The sequence below is a fragment of the Loxodonta africana genome, chromosome 19 (assembly GCF_030014295.1).
Source record: "Loxodonta africana isolate mLoxAfr1 chromosome 19, mLoxAfr1.hap2, whole genome shotgun sequence".
In the NCBI taxonomy this organism is placed as follows: Eukaryota; Metazoa; Chordata; class Mammalia; order Proboscidea; family Elephantidae; genus Loxodonta; species Loxodonta africana.
In genome coordinates, this window is record NC_087360.1 from 9692170 (window position 1) to 9711581 (window position 19412).

Genomic DNA, 19412 nt, shown 5'->3' on the forward strand with positions numbered 1-19412 from the left:
CCTAGGTGTCGTGCTTGCTTTGTTCTGGAGCTGGGGTAGCAAATTGGGGGAGGGGGGCAGATCCAGCCCTCACTCCCAAAACGCTCTTTTGAATTGGTTTGCCAACATTAAGATATGGGGTCATGTCCCATAAAATCTTGATTACCAGCTTCTCTTAAAAATCGTAAGATTTGGCCACATGAGCCCCACATTCCACCGTGATGACAGCCAGCTGAGGAGCGGTGCCCCCCTTTAGACGGAGGGTACGTGCTTCTGATTCACCTCAGTCCTCACCTATGCTGCCTGCCCAGCCCCTGTGGGTGTCTGAGTTTGGCTATTCTGCTTTGGGCTCCAGCTGCAGCAAAGGAAGATGGAAGAATTGATTGGAATCCATTCTTCTCGATGCAGCAGGGTGGAAGCTGGTTAGACTCTGGGGCCCACTACTAGAAGCCAGGATTGCGCCCTCCCCCCAAATCAGTGGCCACAGGCCAGCTCCCCAGTACTAACCAGTTTGCAAGCTGCGCCCACCTCAAAGGAGCATGTGGATGGTTGATGACCTCACATCCTGATGGAAAAATGCCAGGAGGGACTACCGCTTTCCCAGCCATGTGACTAGGGCCTTGGTTTCCTCATGTGTAAAATGGGGCTATCACAGCAGCCAGCTCGAAGGATCATTATGAGGAATGGGAATGCATGGCAAACATTCAGGATGGTGCATGGCGCACAATAAGAGCTCGACAAATATGAATAGAAATGGGTGGGATTCTTTCAGCTGATGATGGTGAGTCTTTCTGCGTGTCCGGCTGCAGGAGGGGTTTTTTCTTTGACCAGTGAGGTCAAGAGAGTCCCCAGACTGGCACTAAATATTGCTCCTCTTGAGCCAAGGCCACGAGGAGTCCCAAGACAGACTTTTCCACTTTGTCTGCAGACTTCCCGATGGCCCCGGTTTTTCCACACGTCCTTGCAATGGGAACTAAATGATCATCCGCCTCTGCCTCGGTTAGGATGGCTAATCACTCAGAGCCCTGCAGGACAACCCCTGGGACCCTCGGCACCCCATCCCAGGGACAGGAGGGAGCCACAGGGAGGGCCCTAGGCACCCACCAACTCCGGAGACTCTGAGTTAGTGCATAGGTGACATTTCAGGGGATCTGCCCTTTCCTGAAGGAGCCCTGGTGGCACAATGGTTAAGTTCTCAGCTGCTAACTATTCAAACCCACCAGCCACTCCATGGGAGAAAGATGTGGCTTCCGTAAAGATGACAGCCTTGGCTACCCTATGGGACAGTTTTCCTCTTTCCTATAGGGTCGCTGTGAGTCAGAATCGACTCTATGGCAATGGGTTTTCTTAGCGAGCCTTTCCTGGGAGTCAAGGAGGAAAAGGATGGGAGTCAAGAGCCCAGGTTCTGGAGCCATACCACCTGGTTTCAATCCCAGCTCCACCTCATAGAGCTCTGTGACCTTGGACAAATGCCTAACTGCTCTGTGCCTCGGTTTCCCCATCTGTAAAGTGGGAATGATAGCAATGACACCTTCCTTGTAAGGTGGATGTGAGGATTCAAATTAAATAAAGCCAAGGACTGGCCCTTGGGACCCTCGGTTCACAACTCTTGAGAGGGTCAGGAGCCAGAAACCCCAGCGATGTGGGGTACGTGGGGGTAGAACAGAGGAGAAAACCACCCCTGACCCACACAAGCCCCTGTGAATCTGAGGGAGCAGGTGCCCCCTGGGCTCCAGGGACTGAAGCTCCATCCTGAGTCATCTGGAGGAAAAAATGCACAAAAATACAGAGACATGGAATTTGGAGGGAGTAGAGCCCTGGTTAACATCTCAGCTGCTAATCAAAAGGTCGGCAGTTCGAATTCACCAGCCACTCCTTGGAAACCCTACGGGGCAGTTCTGCTCTGTCCTATAAAATAAAAATTAAAAAATAGGGCCTCTATAAATCAGAATCAACTCTATGGCAACGGGTTTGTTTTGTTTTGTTAAGTACCTACTGTGTGCTTTCGTGAGAGAAATACAGAGACCGTGAGAGCGCTAGTAATGGGGCCCAGGAAGGCTTCCTAGAGGAGGGGCCATCTCAGCTGAAAGCTGAAGGATATCACAAGTTAAGGAGAAGCAGACGACGGGGCAGAGGAACAGCAGGCAGGAGGCGGGACAGGAATAAGGAAAGGGGGCTCGTCCAAAGGAAGCTGAAATTTAAGCAGAGAAGGAAGGAGACCAGGGGCAGATCATGAAGTACTCCGGGGGCATTCTAGGAAGTATGCCTTCTTCCTTAGGGCACCAGGGAGCCATGGAACATCTGAGGCAGGCGGTTAATGTGGCCAGATTTGCACTTTTAGTAGGTTCCGGCTGTCTGCTGTGGGGAGAAGGTGGTCTAGGGGAGGGTGGCAGGGCCTCCCCCCACCACAGACCCCAAACCCCTTCCCACATCTGCCCTCCTTTTTCTCCTAGTTTAGCTCCTATTGGGCCACCAGCCCCGCCTTCTCAAGAATGGAAAGCCAGCCCTCACCTGCTCTTTAAGCTGATTGGCCCATGACCGCTGGGGCGGGATTATTCTAAAGCTTAGCTCTCCACTGCCAAAGAACCAGGTATGTGTTGCTATGGAAACTGGACTGCCAGTGCCAGCCTCCCTGAATTAATTCTTTGCTGCTAAAGCCACCCCGCCAAGCCCAGGAGCAGTAGGGAGTGGCAGGGAACGCCACCCAGAGGGCCCAGCTGGGTGATTTCGACCAACGTGACTCCTTACCTCAGGGCTGAGTTTGCCCATCTGCACAATGGAAGGGATAGAATAGTTGAATTGTTTAACGGTCTATGGCCTTCTCTGTTCCCCTAGGGTGTAGTTGTTAAAAGCATTGACTGAACTCAGACTGGTCTAGGTTTGAATCCCCCCATCAGATGATTACATGATCCTTATCTGTAAAATGGACATGATCATAATAGTATTTGCTTGTATTAGTTGTCTATTACTGCATAACAAATTACCCCTAAAACTTAGTGGCTTCAAAAAACTCTTATTATTACGAGCCCCTGGTTGGCTCAAATGGCTAAGCACTTAACTACTAACCAACAGGCTGGCAGTTCAAACTCACCCAGAAGTGCCTCAGAAGACAGGCCTGACAATCAGCTTCCAAAAGGTCACAGCCTTGAAAACTCTATGGAGCAGTTCTACTGTGCGCACACGGGGTCACCATCAGTTGGAGTCAACTCAACTGCAACTAACAACAACCAAAAAAAAAAACCCACAGCCGTAGAGTCAATTCTGACTCATAGGGACCCTATAAGACAGGGTAGAACTGTCTCTACAACACAACATCTTATTCTGGGTCAAGAATTTGGGAGTGGCTTAACTAGATGGTTCTGGCTCAGGGACTTCTCAGAAGGTTATAGTTAAGCTGTCAGCCAGCGCTGCAGTCATCTGAAGACTGTTCAGGGCTAGAAAATCATCCAAGATGGCTCACTCATATAGCTGGCAAGTCAAGGCTGGCTATCGGCTGGGGGGCTTCAGCTCTTCTCCTAGTGGGCCTTTCCACACGGCTGCTTGAGTATCCTCACAACATGGTAGCTGACTTCCCCCAGAACTAGCAATTCGAAAGAGACCAAGGCAGAAACGACAGTGTCTTTTATGATCTAGATTTGGAAGACACTGTGTCACTTCCACAGTATTCGGTTGATCACCCAGGTCCACCATGATTCAGTATGGGAGGGGACTGGACAAGGGTATGGTTACCAAGAGGTAAGGCTCACTGGGGGCCATCTTGGTGGCTGGTTACCTCATTGCCTTATAAATTTCCTTGAAAGTTAAATGAGCATTTCTTAAGCTGTAGTACTAATATCCCTTAAATCCTACTCTACTCAAAATGCAGTTTCCTGGGTCCTACCAACCTAAAAACCAAAACCAAACCCATCACTGTGGAGTTGATTCCAACTCATAGCAACACTATGACAGAGTAGGACTGCCCAATAGGATTTCCAAGGCTATAAATCTTCTCCTTTTTTTTTTTTTAATTTTTATTGTGCTTCAAGTGAAAGTTTACAAATCAAGTCAGTCTCTCATATAAAAATTTATATATACCTTTTTTTCATATATTCCTAGTTGCTCTCTCCCTAATGAGACAGCGCACTCCTTTCCACTCTGTTTTGGCATCCATTCAGCCAGCTTCTGACCTCCTCTGCCCTCTCATCTCCCATCCAGATAGGAGCTGCCCACATAGTCTTATGTCTCTGCTTGAGTCAAGAAGCTCACTCCTTACTAGTATCATTTCCTATTTTGTAGTCCAGTCCAAACTGTGTCTGAAGAGTTGGCCTTGGGAATGGTTCCTGCCTTGGGCTAATGGAAGGTCTGGGGACCATGATCTCCGGAGTCCTTCTAGTCTCAGTCAGACCATTAAGTCTGGTCTATTTAGAATTTGAGGTCTGCATCCCACTGCTGTCCTGCCCCCTCAGGGGTTCTCTGTTGTGTTCTCTGTCAGGGCAGTCATTGGTTGTAGCCGGGCACCATCAGTTCTTCTGGTCTCAAGCTGATGTAGTCTCTGGTTTATGTGGCCCTTTCTGTCTCTTGGGCTCATAATTACCTTGTATCTTTGGTGTTCTTCATTCTCCTTTGCTCCAGATGGGTTGAGACCAATTGATGCATCTTAGATGGCCGTGTGCTAGTGCTTGAAACCCCAGACACCACTCTCCAAAGTGGGATGCAGAATGCTTTCTTAACAGATTTTATTATGCCAGTTGACCTAGATGTCCCCTGAAACCATGGTCCCCAAACCCCCAGACCTGCTATGCTGGCCTTCGTAGCATTCAGTTTATTCAGGAAACTTCTTTGCTTTTGGTTTAGTCCAGTTGAGCTGACCTCTCCTGTATTGTGTGTTGTCTTTCCCTTCACCTAAAATAGTTCTTTACTATCTAATTAGTGAATACCCTTCTCCCTCCCTCCCTTCCCACTCTTGTAACCATCAAAAAATATTTTCTTCTCTCTTTAAACTATTTCTTGAGTTCTTATAATAGTGGTCTCATACAGTATTTGTCCTTTTGCAATTGACTAATTTCACTCAGCATAATGCCTTCCAGATCCTTCCATGTTATGAAATGTTTCACGGATTCATAATTGTTCTTTATCGATGTGTAGTATTCCATTGTGTGAATATACCGTAATTTATTTATCCATTCATCTGTTGCTGGGCACCTTGGTTGCTTCCATCTTTTTGCTATTGTAAACAGTGCTGCAGTGAACATGGCTGTGCATATATCTGTTCGTGTAAAGGCTCTTATTTCTCTGGGATATATTCCGAGGGGTGGGATTGCTGGATCGTATGGTAGTTGTATTTCTGGCTTTTTAAGGAAGCGCCAAATCGACTTCCAAAGTGGTTGTACCATTTGACATTCCCACCAGCAGTGTATAAGTGTTCCAGTTTCTCCACAACCTCTCCAACATTTATTATTTTGTGTTTTTTGGATTAATACCAGCCTTGTTGGAGTGAGATGAAATCTCATTCTAGTTTTGATTTGCATTTCTGTAGTGGCTAATGATCGTGAGCATTTCCTCATGTATCCATTAGCTACCTGAATGTCTTCTTTAGTGAAGTGCCTGTTCAAGGCTATAAATCTTTACAGAAGCATACTGCCACATCTTTCTACTGTGGAGCAGCTGGTTGGTTCAAACCACCGACCTTTCAGTTAGCAGCTGAGCGCTTAACCACCGCGCCACCAGGGCTCCTTTTCACTTCAGCCTGTTGTGAGGTGCCATCAAGTTGGCTGTGACTCATAGCAACCTCATGTACAACAAGATTAAACACTGTCCGGTCCTGCGCCATACTCAAAACCGTTGCTCTGTTTGAGCCCATTGTTGCAGCCACTTTGCCAGTCCATCTCAACTCCTTCTTTTTCACTGACCCTTTACTTTACCAAGCATGATGCTCTTCTCCAGGGATTGGACTCTTCTGGTAACATGTCCAAATTATGTGAGATGAAGTCTCACCATCCTTGCCTCTAAGGGGCATTCTGGCTGTATTTCTTCCAAGACAGATTGGTTCGTTCTTCTTCAGTCTTCTGTATTTATTGTGCAGCTTTTGCGTGCATATGAGGCGACTGAAAATACCATGGCTTGGGTCAGGCGCACCTTAGTCCTCAAAGTGACATTTTTAACACTTCACAGAGGTCTTTTGCCCAATGCAGTTGTTGTTTGAGAAAGAGCAGGTTTGCCCAGTGCAATATGTCATTTGATTTCTTGACTCCTGCTTCCATGGGCATTGATTGTGGATCCAACCTACTGACCCACAATTCCTGAAGCCAGGGTCCAGGAATTGGCATTTTTAAAAAGTGGCTCAGGTGACTCAGATGCAAACTTAAGTCTGAGAACCACTGACTTAGGTCTCAGTAAATGGAAGGCAATTCGTTTAGTTCGGTTTGGCCCAACTGGGTGTGCCAGGCACGGGGAAGGATGCTAGCAAAACAGAGGCAGAGAACTGAACAAATATTCATTGGGTGTCTTGTCAGAGTCAGGGACTGTTGGGTTGAGGGAAATTGTAACTCACTTAAAGATGTGCACATGGTTTATTGGGAGGATCCAGGGGAATCTTGTGAAATCCAATGGCAGGAAGTTCATTCAGCCAGCCTTCAGAGAGCTGCATAGTCTATCTTGAGCTGTTTAGTTCTTTCTCTCAGGTTTGGTTGCTCTGCTCCCTCACATCATGACCACCTCAAAATGGCCACCCCACCTATCAAGCCTTCAGTTTAGTGACCACAGATACCTTCATCTCTGAGCCCCCAGTTAAAAATTCCCAGGACTCTGGTTGGCTCAGCTTCTGTCTGGGAACCAACTCTGGTCCAAGTAACCGTAGTCAGAGAGGAGTGGGCTGAGAGAGGAGAGGGGAAGCTGGGATTGGCATCTCTGAGCCTGGCCCTGAGGGACGCATGGGGAGGTAGATGTGGGCCCTGTCTTCAGAGCCGCAGTCTAGAGGTGCCCCCGGATTTGTCTGCCCACACAACTCGAGCAGCAGTGACAGAAGTGTCCATGGACGATGAAGAGAGGGCGGCCACATCGGGCCTAACGCTTTCCTGCCACAAGGCAGCCCACATGTTTTCAAAACCGTGCTTGGCAAGAACAACCACACCAGGACCCCAGCCACAGGTAAAGTGAGTTTTTTTACAAACTCTTGGCAGAAAATGTAAAATCGGCAGCTCTGGTTCAGCAATTTATTATTTGCCTGTTGTGGAAGCATTTCACTTGAGAGGCCAAGATGTTAGGGACCAGAACAGCAGCAGGGTCTTGTTTTAACAGTGTCTGTGTAAAATGAGGTCAGTGACCTGGGAAGAGGGACTCACCAGATCTCCACAGAGTGGAGACAAAGTAGCCCCATTAGGAATGTGCAAGGCGCTGTTTTGAAGAGAGGCAAGCCCATATGGGGACGTGATATTCTTTGAGTGTTTGTTCACTATCTTGTTTACCTACTGCTGCTGTAACACAGACAGCACTGCACTTGGTTGAGTGGGTGGCTTTAAGGAACAGGAATTTATTGTCTCACATTTTAGAGGCCGGAAGTCCAAATCAGGGCATCGGCTCTATGGGAGGGTCCTTCCTTGTTGGTAGACCCAGGCGTTCCTTTGTGTTCCTTTGCTTGTAGATAACCCTCGTGTGGCATCTGTCTTCCCCCTGTGTGTCTGTATCTGTTCTGCTTTTTATAACTCAGAAGTGATTAGGTTTACAACCTACCCTACTCTGGTATGACCCCATTAACCCTGTTTCCAAACAGGATCACAACCACAGATACAGGGGCAGGACTTCAGTACATATATTGAAGGGGACACAATTCAATCCATAGCATTCATTACTGAAGAGAGATGGACAGTTTCCAGGGAAAGGATGACAAGCAGTGGCCCCTCTCCTATCCCAGAGGATCCTGCCCTAGCCCCAGCCTACACCCCACTGAGCCAAAACCAGCCCTGCAGTTAGTTACCCAGAGCCACGCTCCTTAGAAGGACCAGCTGTTGTCACGCAAGGCTAGCCATTTGGAAGTAACAGAAAAGCCCCACTCAAAGCTTTGAACAACAAAGGCATGTATTACCTCAAATAACAAGACACCCAGACCTACGGTAGATTCCTGAGTTGGTTGATTTAGCAGCTCAATGGCATTTTCAAGTGTATGCCAAACTCAGTGTGGGAGAATTTCCTCACAGTGGCCTACTTCATGATCACAAGATGGCTGCCACAGTTCCAGGCATCACAGACATAACTCCCTCCCAGAGCACAACGAAGGAGCTCCTTGCTATTTCTCTTTTTAGAAGCAAGACGACCCTTCCCCTCATATCTCATTGGCCAAAATTGAGTCACACACCCATACTTCAGTGGCTAAAGGTTAGCCAGTCCCTGAAAGGCAAATAGAAAGCAGCATAACTAATTGAATTTGACTGATCATTCAGGGTGGACAGACATTGGGCAGCCAACCTGTAACCCCTACCTCAAGTGGCTTCTTAGAATATTCCTTCCAGCCACATACAGTTATCCCCCAGGACTGTTTGGATGAAGACAGCGTTCTCTACCTTGTCATGCTTCTGGGGTATTTTAGTCACCCTTAGGCTCGTGCCCTGAACACTTCCCTAGGTCAAGGGAAAACATTGACATGTTAGCAGACGGGTACATCACACTTAGGTATGGGCCAATTCTTTTCTCTCCACCTTTCGGTTGGTTCCATGGGAACATTCTGCCCTAAGAGGTCCGTATATGAGGGCAGACTTGTGGCCCTCCCTCTGGGGACTGTTTCTCTCCTGCTCCTTCCCCCATTCTGTGGGGGCTTTGGTCACCAATGCCACAGGCAGTGCCCTGGCTCAGCCTGTGCGGACAGCCACTTCCCCAACCCCCTCATCACACGGCCCCAGGAGAGGTGGAGTGAATTACTCAGTATGCACTGAGACCTCATGAGGGGCGTGCTTCCCCACCAGACTATTTTTTGTTTGTTCTTGAACTTGTTCTGCAGACTAAGACTGTAGGTTGCTCATCCTAAGCCACATTTTCCTGAATGTGCATAATTTTTCCAGGCTGGCAAGGCAGACTTGTGACCCAAGCTCTGAGTCCATCACGCTGGGTGACCTTGAGTCAGCCCCTTCCCTTCTGTGAGTCCCCTGTTAGCCCAGTGAACAGACTCAATGAGATGGCAGATAACGTAGAATGAGCGGAGCCACCATCCACCTGGTGCTCATAGCAGACATTACTAATCAAGTGCAGGCTCGTTCCCTCTAAACATGGGTTGCTGCCAGAGTTCCCGTCACTCCAGACCCCCAGGCAGCCACCACAAACCCATCAGTGAGAAGAGCCAGGTGTTGACTCTCTCATTTGCAATGCCAGATCTAGATCATCGCTCACCTCCCTCCAGACTCTCAGATCTTCTGCCCACACTTGACTTTCAGACCCTCACCTCCCGACTGCCCTCTGAAAAGGAACTCTTTGGTTCCGTACCTCCTTTCATTCTCCCTGGAGGCTCTGTCCTTTTGCCACACAAGTGCCTAGGTTCACATCCCTGACCTGGAGCTTCCCAGCTGTAGGACCTTAGCAGATTTCTTAACCTCTGAGCCTCAGTTTTGCCAGCTGTAAAATGGGGCTTCTGATGTCTGCCCTAAGATGTGGGAATGTACCTAGCAGTACACCCCGCCAGGGAGGCACGCAGAATGCACTAGTCCAGTCCCTCGTTGGGCTGCTTCTGGCTCTGCCAGACAAGTCAACTTTTTGATGGGGGGCAGGGGGAAAAAATGACATAGCAGCCATTCCTTGACAAACTTGTGTTTATTTCAGCCCTTGCATCATCCTCACCCCACCCAACCCTGTAGGCAGCCTGACCCCATCTTGTGCTTTTCGGGGGATAGCATCCTGCACCCCCATCAAGGCCAGGGCCACTGTACCATTAGAGTTTGTAAACCTGCACCAGGACTGGGCGTGACACATCACCCTACCAGCTGGGTCTGACCAGGGCCTGGGGCCTCTGGACAGCTCACACTCCACTGGAGACCCAGAGCCTGTGGCAGGAGTAGCCACCCACCCCCGTCACTCAGGCATGAGCAGAGGACTCAGGGAAGGAGGGGGACAGGAAACGTACCAGGACCCCAAAGGCAGCACCTGCCAGAGAGAAGGCAGAGCACAGGTGAGGTCCCCGCCTGAGGCACCTCTGGGTCTCCAAGCATGGCTTTCTGCAGTCGATGCTCCTAGCCCGTCCCTGGGGGCAGTGCTCACTGTCCCCCAGCCAAGCCCAGCACTGGGGCTACCCCATCCCTTCCCACCAGATAACAGGAAACAAAAGCAGTGAAACAGTAAGTTCTGTCACTAGAAACAAACACTCTAAGTGTTTAAAAATAAAATTAAAACTGTAGCCCCGTCCACTGAGCCAGCAGTGAGCGAGTGAGGCCTTGATTGCAGACACGTACATACCCCATACTGCTCTAAGCTCGGGGTCTCCGAAGACAGCAGGAAGGGGCTATGTCTGTCTGTCACCCAGAGGCAGCCTCTGGAGCAATAAAGGTTGGAGTGGCACTATCCTCAGGGGGTCCCTGGTGTGGGACACTGAGGATTGTAAACATGACCCAGCTGGAGGGCCAGGGTGTCCCGAACCCCAGATTCTCCCTGGACTATGAGTGGGCACTGTGGTGAGGGAAGAGCAGTGAGACTGGGTCAGCCTCTGAGCAAAGCGAGCCCCGTCTCTTGCTCTGAGCCTCAGTCTCCCTATCAGACAACAGGGGGTGGGAGGCTGAGTCTGTGCATTCTGACAATGTTGAGATGGAGGGGACCGTGTGGAGTTGGAGGGCGTGTTCTAGAAGCCAAACAAGCTTCATGGCTCATTTTTCTACCGTTGTATCAGCACCCAGGACTTCCCTGGCAGTGAGTCACCTCATGGCCACTCCTCCCTGGATGAACCCGTCAGAAAGTCCTGGGGCACCGGTGCCAGCTCAGACCATAGCCACCCAGCAGGGTCTAGAGGAGGTCAGGCCAGCTCCCTGAGAGGCCCCGTCCGAGGCCAGCGGAAGAGCTAGCTCCCGGAGAATGTGACTAAAGGATACAGTTGGGGAGGGTGTGTGAGGCCCCATGGGGACACAGACACAGCCGCAGCCAGAGAGCCTGCTGACTGCCAGGCACACCTCCTCAGGCCTGGCCAGGGGCCAGGGGCCTGAACAAAGTCCTGCCTCAGCCCCGCTCCAGGCCAGGAGGCCCAGAACCAGGCCACCCCAGTGTACCGTTCACACACTGAAACCTGGGCCTGCTCCTGTCCACTGCTCCCTGGAGCCCCTTCAACACCTGCTGCTCCGGGAGCCAGGCCACCGGGAGCTAGGCCAGCTTCTCTGATGGGGCCTGGAACAAAAGAGGTCAGGCCTGGGTGTGGTGTGCCCGTGGCCAAGCCTTCTCGCTGTCCATGTCCAGGATGTGGTCAGGAGCCACTAGGGCCAGGGCTGATCAGGCGTTCACCTATCGAGCTACAGGTCACTGTCAGGTCCAGTCCCTGTCGAGCTATGGGCCCTGCCCAGGTCTATTACCAGCAATGACCCTTGCTGAGTAATTGGGGTAAGGCAGCCTAGGTACCCTCCGGCTTATGAGAGCTCATCCTGGATTCTCCTCAGCTTCTGGCATCATGGGCCCCTCAGGGCTAGGCCTGCTCTGGTCAGACAAGCCAAGCCCCCTTCACAATCCAGCACCTTCTCGGAGCCACACTACCCCTAGAACCAGGCTTCTTGGCGACCTCAGGACTGACCTTGACCACTTCCCCTCAGGACCAGGGCCCTTGGTCTCTTCAGGGCCGGGCCTGGCTCTTGAGCCACTTGCCCCTCAGTGCCCTGATCTCCTGTCCATACCGCTCATGCAGCTGGGCGAAGGAGGCCGTGTCAAGAGGCCTGCTGGGCACCGAGGTCTGCTGGCGGGGAGGCAGCAGCGGGAGCTCAGGGCCAGGCCGGGCATCAGTGTTGCTGACTGGGGGGGTGGCCGGCAGCTCAGCACTCCAGACAGCGCAGCCGTTCTCCTTGGGCAGGATGGCGCGGGGTCGGCGGGGTGGTGGTGGGCAGCCCCCCGCCTGCATAGCAGCCAGCTGCTGCTCCAGCTCACGCACCACAAGCCGCAGGTAGTCGAAGCTGGCCCGCGACAGCGCCTTCACCCAGCCCTCCATGGCGGCCTGGCTCTCGGCAGCCAGCACGTAGGTGCGTGCCCGGGCCCCGGCAAAGCGCACAGCAAAGGCGAACTCGGCAGCCTCCACCAGCTCCACAGTGCAGCCTTCCAGGATGATGACGCCCACGGGCTCACGGCTGGCCGGGTCCTCAAAGTAGAAGAGCATGTTGCCCCGCAGCACAAACCAGCGACGGTGGTAGGTGGCATGGCGCCCGCCCTTCTTGTACAGGAAGCCTGCGTTGTCCACTGGGGCATCACAGGTGGCGTAGAAGGCCAGGCTGCGCTCGTTCAGCTTCATGGCCGTGACCCTGGGGCCTGCAGGGGAACTGGGGCCTGCCCCCACCACAACAACCTTTATTCACGTGGCCACCGCCACAGGATCACCCAGCCCCTTCACTGTAACCTCCCAGCCACCCTGGGCCACCATGGCACTCCAACATCCCCATTTCACAGATGAGGAAACTGAGGATCAGAAAGCAGAAGCAGTCTGCCCAAGTTCCCACAGCAACTAAGACTCAGAAACAGGACTTGAACAAGTCTGACTGGCCCCAGAGTCCAGACTCCTAACCATCTGCTGTCTTGCCTCCCCAGAATAATGTCACGGGTTCCAAACTACAGCATGCCAAGCATTTTACACATACTAACTCCTTTAATCCTCACACAAACCTTAGACAGTGGGAACTATCACTAAGCCCATTAGACAGATGGGGAAACAGACACAGAGAGATCAGTCACTCGCCCAAGGTCACACTGCTAGTTGAGATTCAAATCCAGGCCTCATTTCAAGTGTCTGCTGTTTCCATCATCCCCTGGGGCTGGACTGCTGACTTGCTGTTTCTTCCAGCTCCTGGCTCTGCTCATTCTGTGACTCAGCCTTGATTTGCCCATCCATAAAACAGGGATATGAACAGAACTGACTTCAGAGGCTTGTGGGGACTTCATTCATTTACCAAGTGTTTATAAAGCACCTACAGTGTGGCAGGCACTGTTCTAAGCACTAGGGATATAGCAGTGAACAAGGTCCCTGCCCTCATGGAGCTGACTTGCTCGTGGCCAGGGGAGGGAAGGAAGACAATGAACAAATTAACAGATAAAATATGTCTGCCAAAACGGTCACAAAAGGAATGACTGGAAGGAGGGAGCGGGCTGGCTCATTAGGGGAGAGTAAATGGGAGTATGTAGTAAGGTGTATATAAGTTTATACGTGAGAGACTGACTTGACTTGTAAACTTTCACTTAAAGCACAATAAAAATTATTAAAAAAAAAAAAAAGTCTGCCAGAAGGTCTTAAGTGCTGTAGAGAAAAAAATAAGGAAGGAAGGGAATCAGGAGTATAGGGCACTAAAGGGACATTGTGACTTTAACAGGGTGGTCAGGAGAGGCCACTGTGAGAAGGTGCCATTTGAGCAGACACCTGAGGGAGGGGAAAGAGGGAGCAACAGGGGTATCTAGGGGAGAGCAGGCCAGGCAGAGGGAACAGCAGGGCAAAGGCCCTAAGGTAGGCACATGCCTGCTGTGCCTGCAGAACAGCCAGGAGGCAGAGGGGGATGGAGCAGAGTGAGGAAGGGGGAGAGAGGTAGGAGATGAAGTTGGAGAGCTGGACAAGGTTGTTATGAGATAATCTGCCTAAAGACAAGGGCCCAGGGCTTGGCCCAGTCTTACGGAGGCAGAAGGTGTCATCACGTAACCATATAATTTAAAGGATCTAAGTGGGTTGGTAGGTAACTCCATATACTTGGCTGTGGTGATTTCTTCCATCTTTTCCCAAGGAGCACATAATGAGGGCAAAACTGGCCAGGTAGGACTTATCTGGAGGTGACATGTGGGTCCCCCATGTGTGGCCACACCTCCCCCTGGGGATTTCCTCAGCCACTCTGAGAACCCGAGCATGCTCCCATTTCACAGCCTCACCCCATGCAGGATGGCAGCTACATTTTTCAAAAGGCCAAGTATGTAAACTCCCTGGTATACAGTAGGCACTCAATTACCGCTCGTTCCCTGCCTGGGTGGTACCTTACTCAAGGCCAGGAAGAACAAGGTCTGGGTGGTGGCTCTCTCAGCGAGGAGGGCTGCCTGACCCAGGGTGGAGAGGCAATTGCTCCCAATCAAATCCTCGGTTTCCTCACCACCTCAACTTGCCTACTTGGGCAGTCAGGGAAGGCTTCCTGGAAGAGGCAACACAGGCCATGATGTAGGAGCCCTCGCCGGCCTGTCTCAACCTAGCAGGGGAGCAGAGGCCAGAACCCCAGAAGCTCAGGGTGTTTACCCTGCTCTGCCTCCCTGAGCTGTGTGACCTCAGACAAAGGCTGGCCCTCTCTGAGCCTCAGTTTCTCCACCTGTAAATTGGGACTCATGCACCCCCTACCCCCACCCTCATGTATCCCCTATGGACTCCAAGCCCATCACTCACAGGAACCTCCCACACCACCTGCCCCACTGCCCTCCTACCTCTCAGGCCACCGCTCGCCTCCCTACCCTTTGCCCAGCTCTGGTCTCAGCACACTCTTCTCTGGGTTCAAATCTCAGTTCTGCAGCATCCAGGCTGTGTGACCCTGGGCAAGCTTTTAGCCTCTCTGGGCCTCCATTGCCACATCTGTGAAATGAGATCAGGGTTATTGTGAAGATGAGACAGGACTGTGTGTAAGGTGTGACGTGGTGGCGGGCATATAGTATGTGCTCAGCAGTGATAGCTGTTCACATCATTCTTCTCAACCTCCCAAGTGCTCCCCTCCAGCACTCAAGTCTCATTAAATGGCCCTCGTTCTCCCCCTTACCCCACATCTAATCACTCATCAAATCCAGCTGATTCTTCCCCTTAACCTTTTCCAAATCAGTGGACTACTCGCTGTCTGCTGCCGCCTCTCCATTCTAGGCCCCAACACTGCTCACTTGGATGACTGCAGCAGCCTCTTCACTAGTCTCCCTGCCTCCATCCTTGCCCTCTCCCTGTCCATGGCTCCCCAGTACCTCAGCATAAGGTCTAAAGTCCTTCTTTGACCTACAAAGCCCTATCTGCCTCTCCAGCCTCACTCAGGCTCCAGGCCTTTACTGATGTTCCCTTCCACTGAGAACACCTCCTCCAGGAAGCCTTCCCTGACTGCCCAGAGGTACCTCCTCTGGGTTCCCACGGTCCCCCGGGTGTCTCTGATCACACCAGTGATCGCACCGGCTTATTACTGTCTGGTGACGGGTACCCTCACACCCCCCACCCCCAACCCCACAGGCTATGAGTTTCACAAGGCAGGGATTGGGTCCTGTACAGTCCAACAGGGGCTTCAGAAAGAAGTGAGGCCCAGGACCTGCCCTAATGGGGGTTTTGAGGCAGGCTGTGCTGAAGGCCTCACATGGACCCTTGGGCAGCTCAGGGAGTCAGAAGGAGCTGGGACTCAGGGAAGGGTCATGGTGAAGAGGCAGCAGCACAGAGCGGAGACAGCCAGGATGGCATTGCAGCTGAGGCCCAGCACAGGCAAAGGGTGGGGGTGGTCCAACACCACAGGGTCAGTCTCACTGCAGCCTCTCTTGGCCCCACTGAAATCTGCTCCCCACATCACGGGATCCTGGGGAGACCACGTCCAGTCACATCCCTCCTGTGCTGAGCCCTCCCATGGCTCCCATTCCTCAGTATAAAATTCAGTCCTCACTATGGCCTCCAGTCCATTCCCCCTCACTCACTCCGTTCCAGCCACACTGGCCTCCTTGTTGTTCCTCAGACACACCAGACACATTCCCACTCAGAGCCCTTCCTCTGACCTTCCCATAGCTTCACGTCTTTCAGTCTCAGCTCAACCATCACCTCTTCAGGGAAGCCATCCCTGACCACCGTGTACACAAGAGACCACCCACCCCCCTCCCCCCACCAGTCCCTCACCTGTACCTCAACCCCAAATTACCTGGGTCATGTTTGCCTGCTCCCTGCTCCGGAAGGGCAGGCATTTTTTATCTGAACTTCAGCTCTTGGCACATAGTAGGAGCTCAGATACCTGTTGAATGAATTAAGCAGTTATCTTCTTAAACTTCTCAAAAGCCGCCGTGAGAAGGGGGGCTATTCCATCAACTAATTGATAAACTGAGGCACAGAGAGGTTAAGTAACTTGCCCAAAGGCACAATGCTGGGCCCACAATCCCATGCTCTGAGCAACCAGCCCAAATGGGGGAGGTTGATCTTAGGGTCTGCCCTTCCCATTACAGCTGAAGGAAGAAGGGCCCCCCTCAACTGCCTAAATGAGGCTGCCTGGCCCAAGGTCTCAGTGTCACAGCACAGGGACTGGCTTTGCCTAGGGCCCCTGCCTCCTTCAGCCCAGCAAGAGTGGGAAGGCAGGAAGTGGCAGGGGCAAGGGGCTCCAGCCTCTGCCAGAGGCTGAGGTGGAGAGCCTGGTCCCAGGCTTATCTCCCCAGCCTCACCCAGAGGTTGACAGGGAGGGCCTGGTCCCAGGCTTATCTCACTATGCTGTTTCCCAAGAAGTTCAGAGTCTGCTGGTGAGCACTGCTGCTGATTCAACAGCCCTTGGCCAGGCAGGAAGCTGTAAGGCACCAGCCCCTCCTCTGCCAAGGCCAAGTTCCTGCCTCCACCATGTTCAGGCTGGGGGACCTTGGGCAAGTCATCTTCACCTTCCTGAGACTCAGTTTCCTCATCTATCAAATGGGCTGTGGAGAGGGTTCAGTGAATGAAAACAAGGAAAATCTACTGGTGGACTATGGGAAAGGTGCCAAAAATATTTTGCTGCTGGGGACACTAATACCCATCCTAATGGGAAGGGGTCACTATCCATGCTGAAGTCATTTTGCAAAGTGCTTGGCAGGTAGTGAGCACTCAGAGAAGGAGCTGTCAAAAAGCCAAGTAATTTACCCACTGTCTCCAGGGGCACAGCTGGCCTACATGCTGGGACTCTAGGGAAACTGAGGCATGGCTTTTCAGCACTCACCAGGGAGGATTCAAGGAAAGACGCCAAAACGGCTTGTCCCAATACCCAGGGGAGGTCTGCCCATCTCCCAGCATTGAGCACAGGGAAGAGGGTGTGGCAGGCACAGGCTGAAAAACGTAATGAGAACACAGAGGAGCCAGGCGCCTGTCCCGCGCTACCCTCGGCAGTGACCACAGGAACCCAGAACCGCCGTCCTGGGCTCAGAGCAGCCCCAATGCCCATTGCAGAGGCTGGGTCTCCACGTCTGGCCCTGCCCCTAGCTGCTCTCTGCTCCTTTGTGTGTGGTGTGTGGGCTCTCTCCAGAGTTCCTTAAAAGACCGCCAGGGTCCCAAATGGGTGGTCAACGGCAGAATGTGGGTGCCAAGGGAGGGCTTATTGGTAGAGTTCCGCCCCCCGACCGCGGAAGTCCCTAATGGGACTGGGGGTCATGGGTCAAGTTCGCCCTGGCAGCTGGGATTCCTAATGGCCACGTTACCACTGGACTGGAATCACAAATGGGAAGATCCCGAGCAGAGCGCTCTCCAGGCGGTCGGAGGACCCGAGGCCCGCGGCGGCTCGACCCCGATCGCGCGTCCCCTCGCAGGTCCGCCCGCAGATCCTCCCGCAGGCCGGCCTTACCTTGCGGCGCAGGCCTAAGGCGGCGAAGGCGGAGGCGGGACGGGAGGCATGGGGCCGGGGGGCGGCCGGGCCATGGCCCGGGACCCCCTCGGCGGCGGTGACGGCGGCGGCGCTTTGTCTCCAGGGGCGGCCAGGCCAGCGCAGCCGCGGGAGAGCGCAGCTCGAACGGAAGGAGGCGGGGGCAGCTGGACGGTCGGTGACCTGCGGACTCGCCCCTTTAACCCTTCCCAGCCCGTCCCCGCTGGCCTCGCCCCCACGTTCGTCCCGCCCCTGGATTGGCCAGCCCGAGGCCCACACGCCCCTGTGGCCCCGCCCCCGAAGCCTATCTTAAAGGGACCGAGACTGGTTCACAAACGCTTGGTGCTCTCACCGTGAGAGCTCTTCGGAAAGCGGATTCTAGCCCCAAAGACCCAATGCGCACCCAAAGGCAAGGTCAGGGCATAAATTCGCCTGGAAAAGCCAGGGTCCCCTACAGTACCCCGGCCACTCGATGGGGCCCTTGGCCTCAAGTTCGACCTCCCCCTTTGCTAGCGTTGCCAGATTTAATGCCCAGTTAAATTCGAAAAATAACTGTGCCTAAAATATGAAATTTATTTTTAAGAAACTGAATACAGGATTTTTAGGGCTTCCTGACAAAGCCAATACAAGACTGTCCTGGCAACCCTACTAGGCAACCCAGGTGAAAAGGGTAAGTTCTGGATTTGGGTAGGCATAACTTCGAGTCCCCCTGAGCCGTTGAACCACCATGTAACCTTAGGGAAATCGCTTCTCCTCTCTGTTGTTTTGTGGCATCCAGTCGATTCCAACTCATAGCGACCCTATATAGGACAAGGTAGAACTGCCCCATAGGGTTTCCTAGGTTGAAATCTTTGAGGGAGCAGATCTCCAGGCCTTTTCTCCCTCAGAATGGCCGGTGGGTTCGAACTCCTGACGTTTTGGTTAGCCGCCGAGTACTTAACCGTTGCACCGCCAGGGCTTCTTCACCTGTCTAGGAATCAGATATCAAGTGCGTGACACACAGTGGGTGCTGTCAGTAAATGAGGAGAGCAGTGCTTTTGTGCTGCCCCTGTAACACAGCTCCACTTCCCTGCCTGGATCGTTCCTTCCTTCCTTCTGGCTCCTGCTGCCTCCTTCCCAGCACCCTCAGCATCCCAATCACCGCCCAGTCCTGGATTGAGTGGGACAGGGCCTGAGAGGAGAAACAGGACAGACCAGGATCACTTCTGGCTTCTACAACTTCTCACTAGCACCTACTGTGTGCCCAGTAACCCTGTGCCCACATCCGCACATCCCTGGACAGGGCACACACTCCTCCCAGCCACCCCTTCAGTTAGGTTTCTGCCTGGCCCCCGAGAGTGCCTGAGTTTGCCACCTGGTCCTGGGCCCCTTGGGCCTTGGAAAGGAGCTCAAACTTGGTTCTGATGGCCATGGGGATATGGAGAGTTGGGTTTTCGTGGAGAGGAGACCGGAGCAGAGAGGCATGTTAGAAATATCTCGCTGGTAGTACAGCCACCACCTCTATCTAGTTCCAAAACATTTTCACCACCCCTGTACCCATTAAGGAGTGGCTCCCTCTCTCCAGGCCTGTTGTTATGGTTGTTAGTTGCCATTGAGTCACATTCGACTCATGGCAACTTTACGTCTAACAAAAGGGAAGTTGCCTGGTCCTGTGCCATTTTCTTGACTGTTGGTATGTTAGAGTTCACTGTGGCAGCTATGGTGTCAGCCATCTTATTGAAGGGTACTCTCCTTTTCTCTTTTCGT

General features: G+C 52.5%; 1 protein-coding gene across 1 annotated transcript; it reads right to left on the minus strand.

The window, feature by feature from the left end:
* Positions 1-9731: 9731 nt before the first annotated feature.
* On the minus strand, positions 9732-17781 carry PHETA1 (PH domain containing endocytic trafficking adaptor 1). Its single transcript, XM_010599879.2, has 4 exons — positions 17649-17781; positions 15999-16088; positions 14557-14701; positions 9732-12441 (listed from the first exon to the last, which is right to left on the minus strand). Exon 4 carries the CDS (start codon positions 12404-12406, stop codon positions 11741-11743), a length of 666 nt encoding a protein of 221 aa, XP_010598181.1. The 5' UTR covers positions 12407-12441; positions 14557-14701; positions 15999-16088; positions 17649-17781; the 3' UTR covers positions 9732-11740.
* Positions 17782-19412: the final 1631 nt, after the last annotated feature.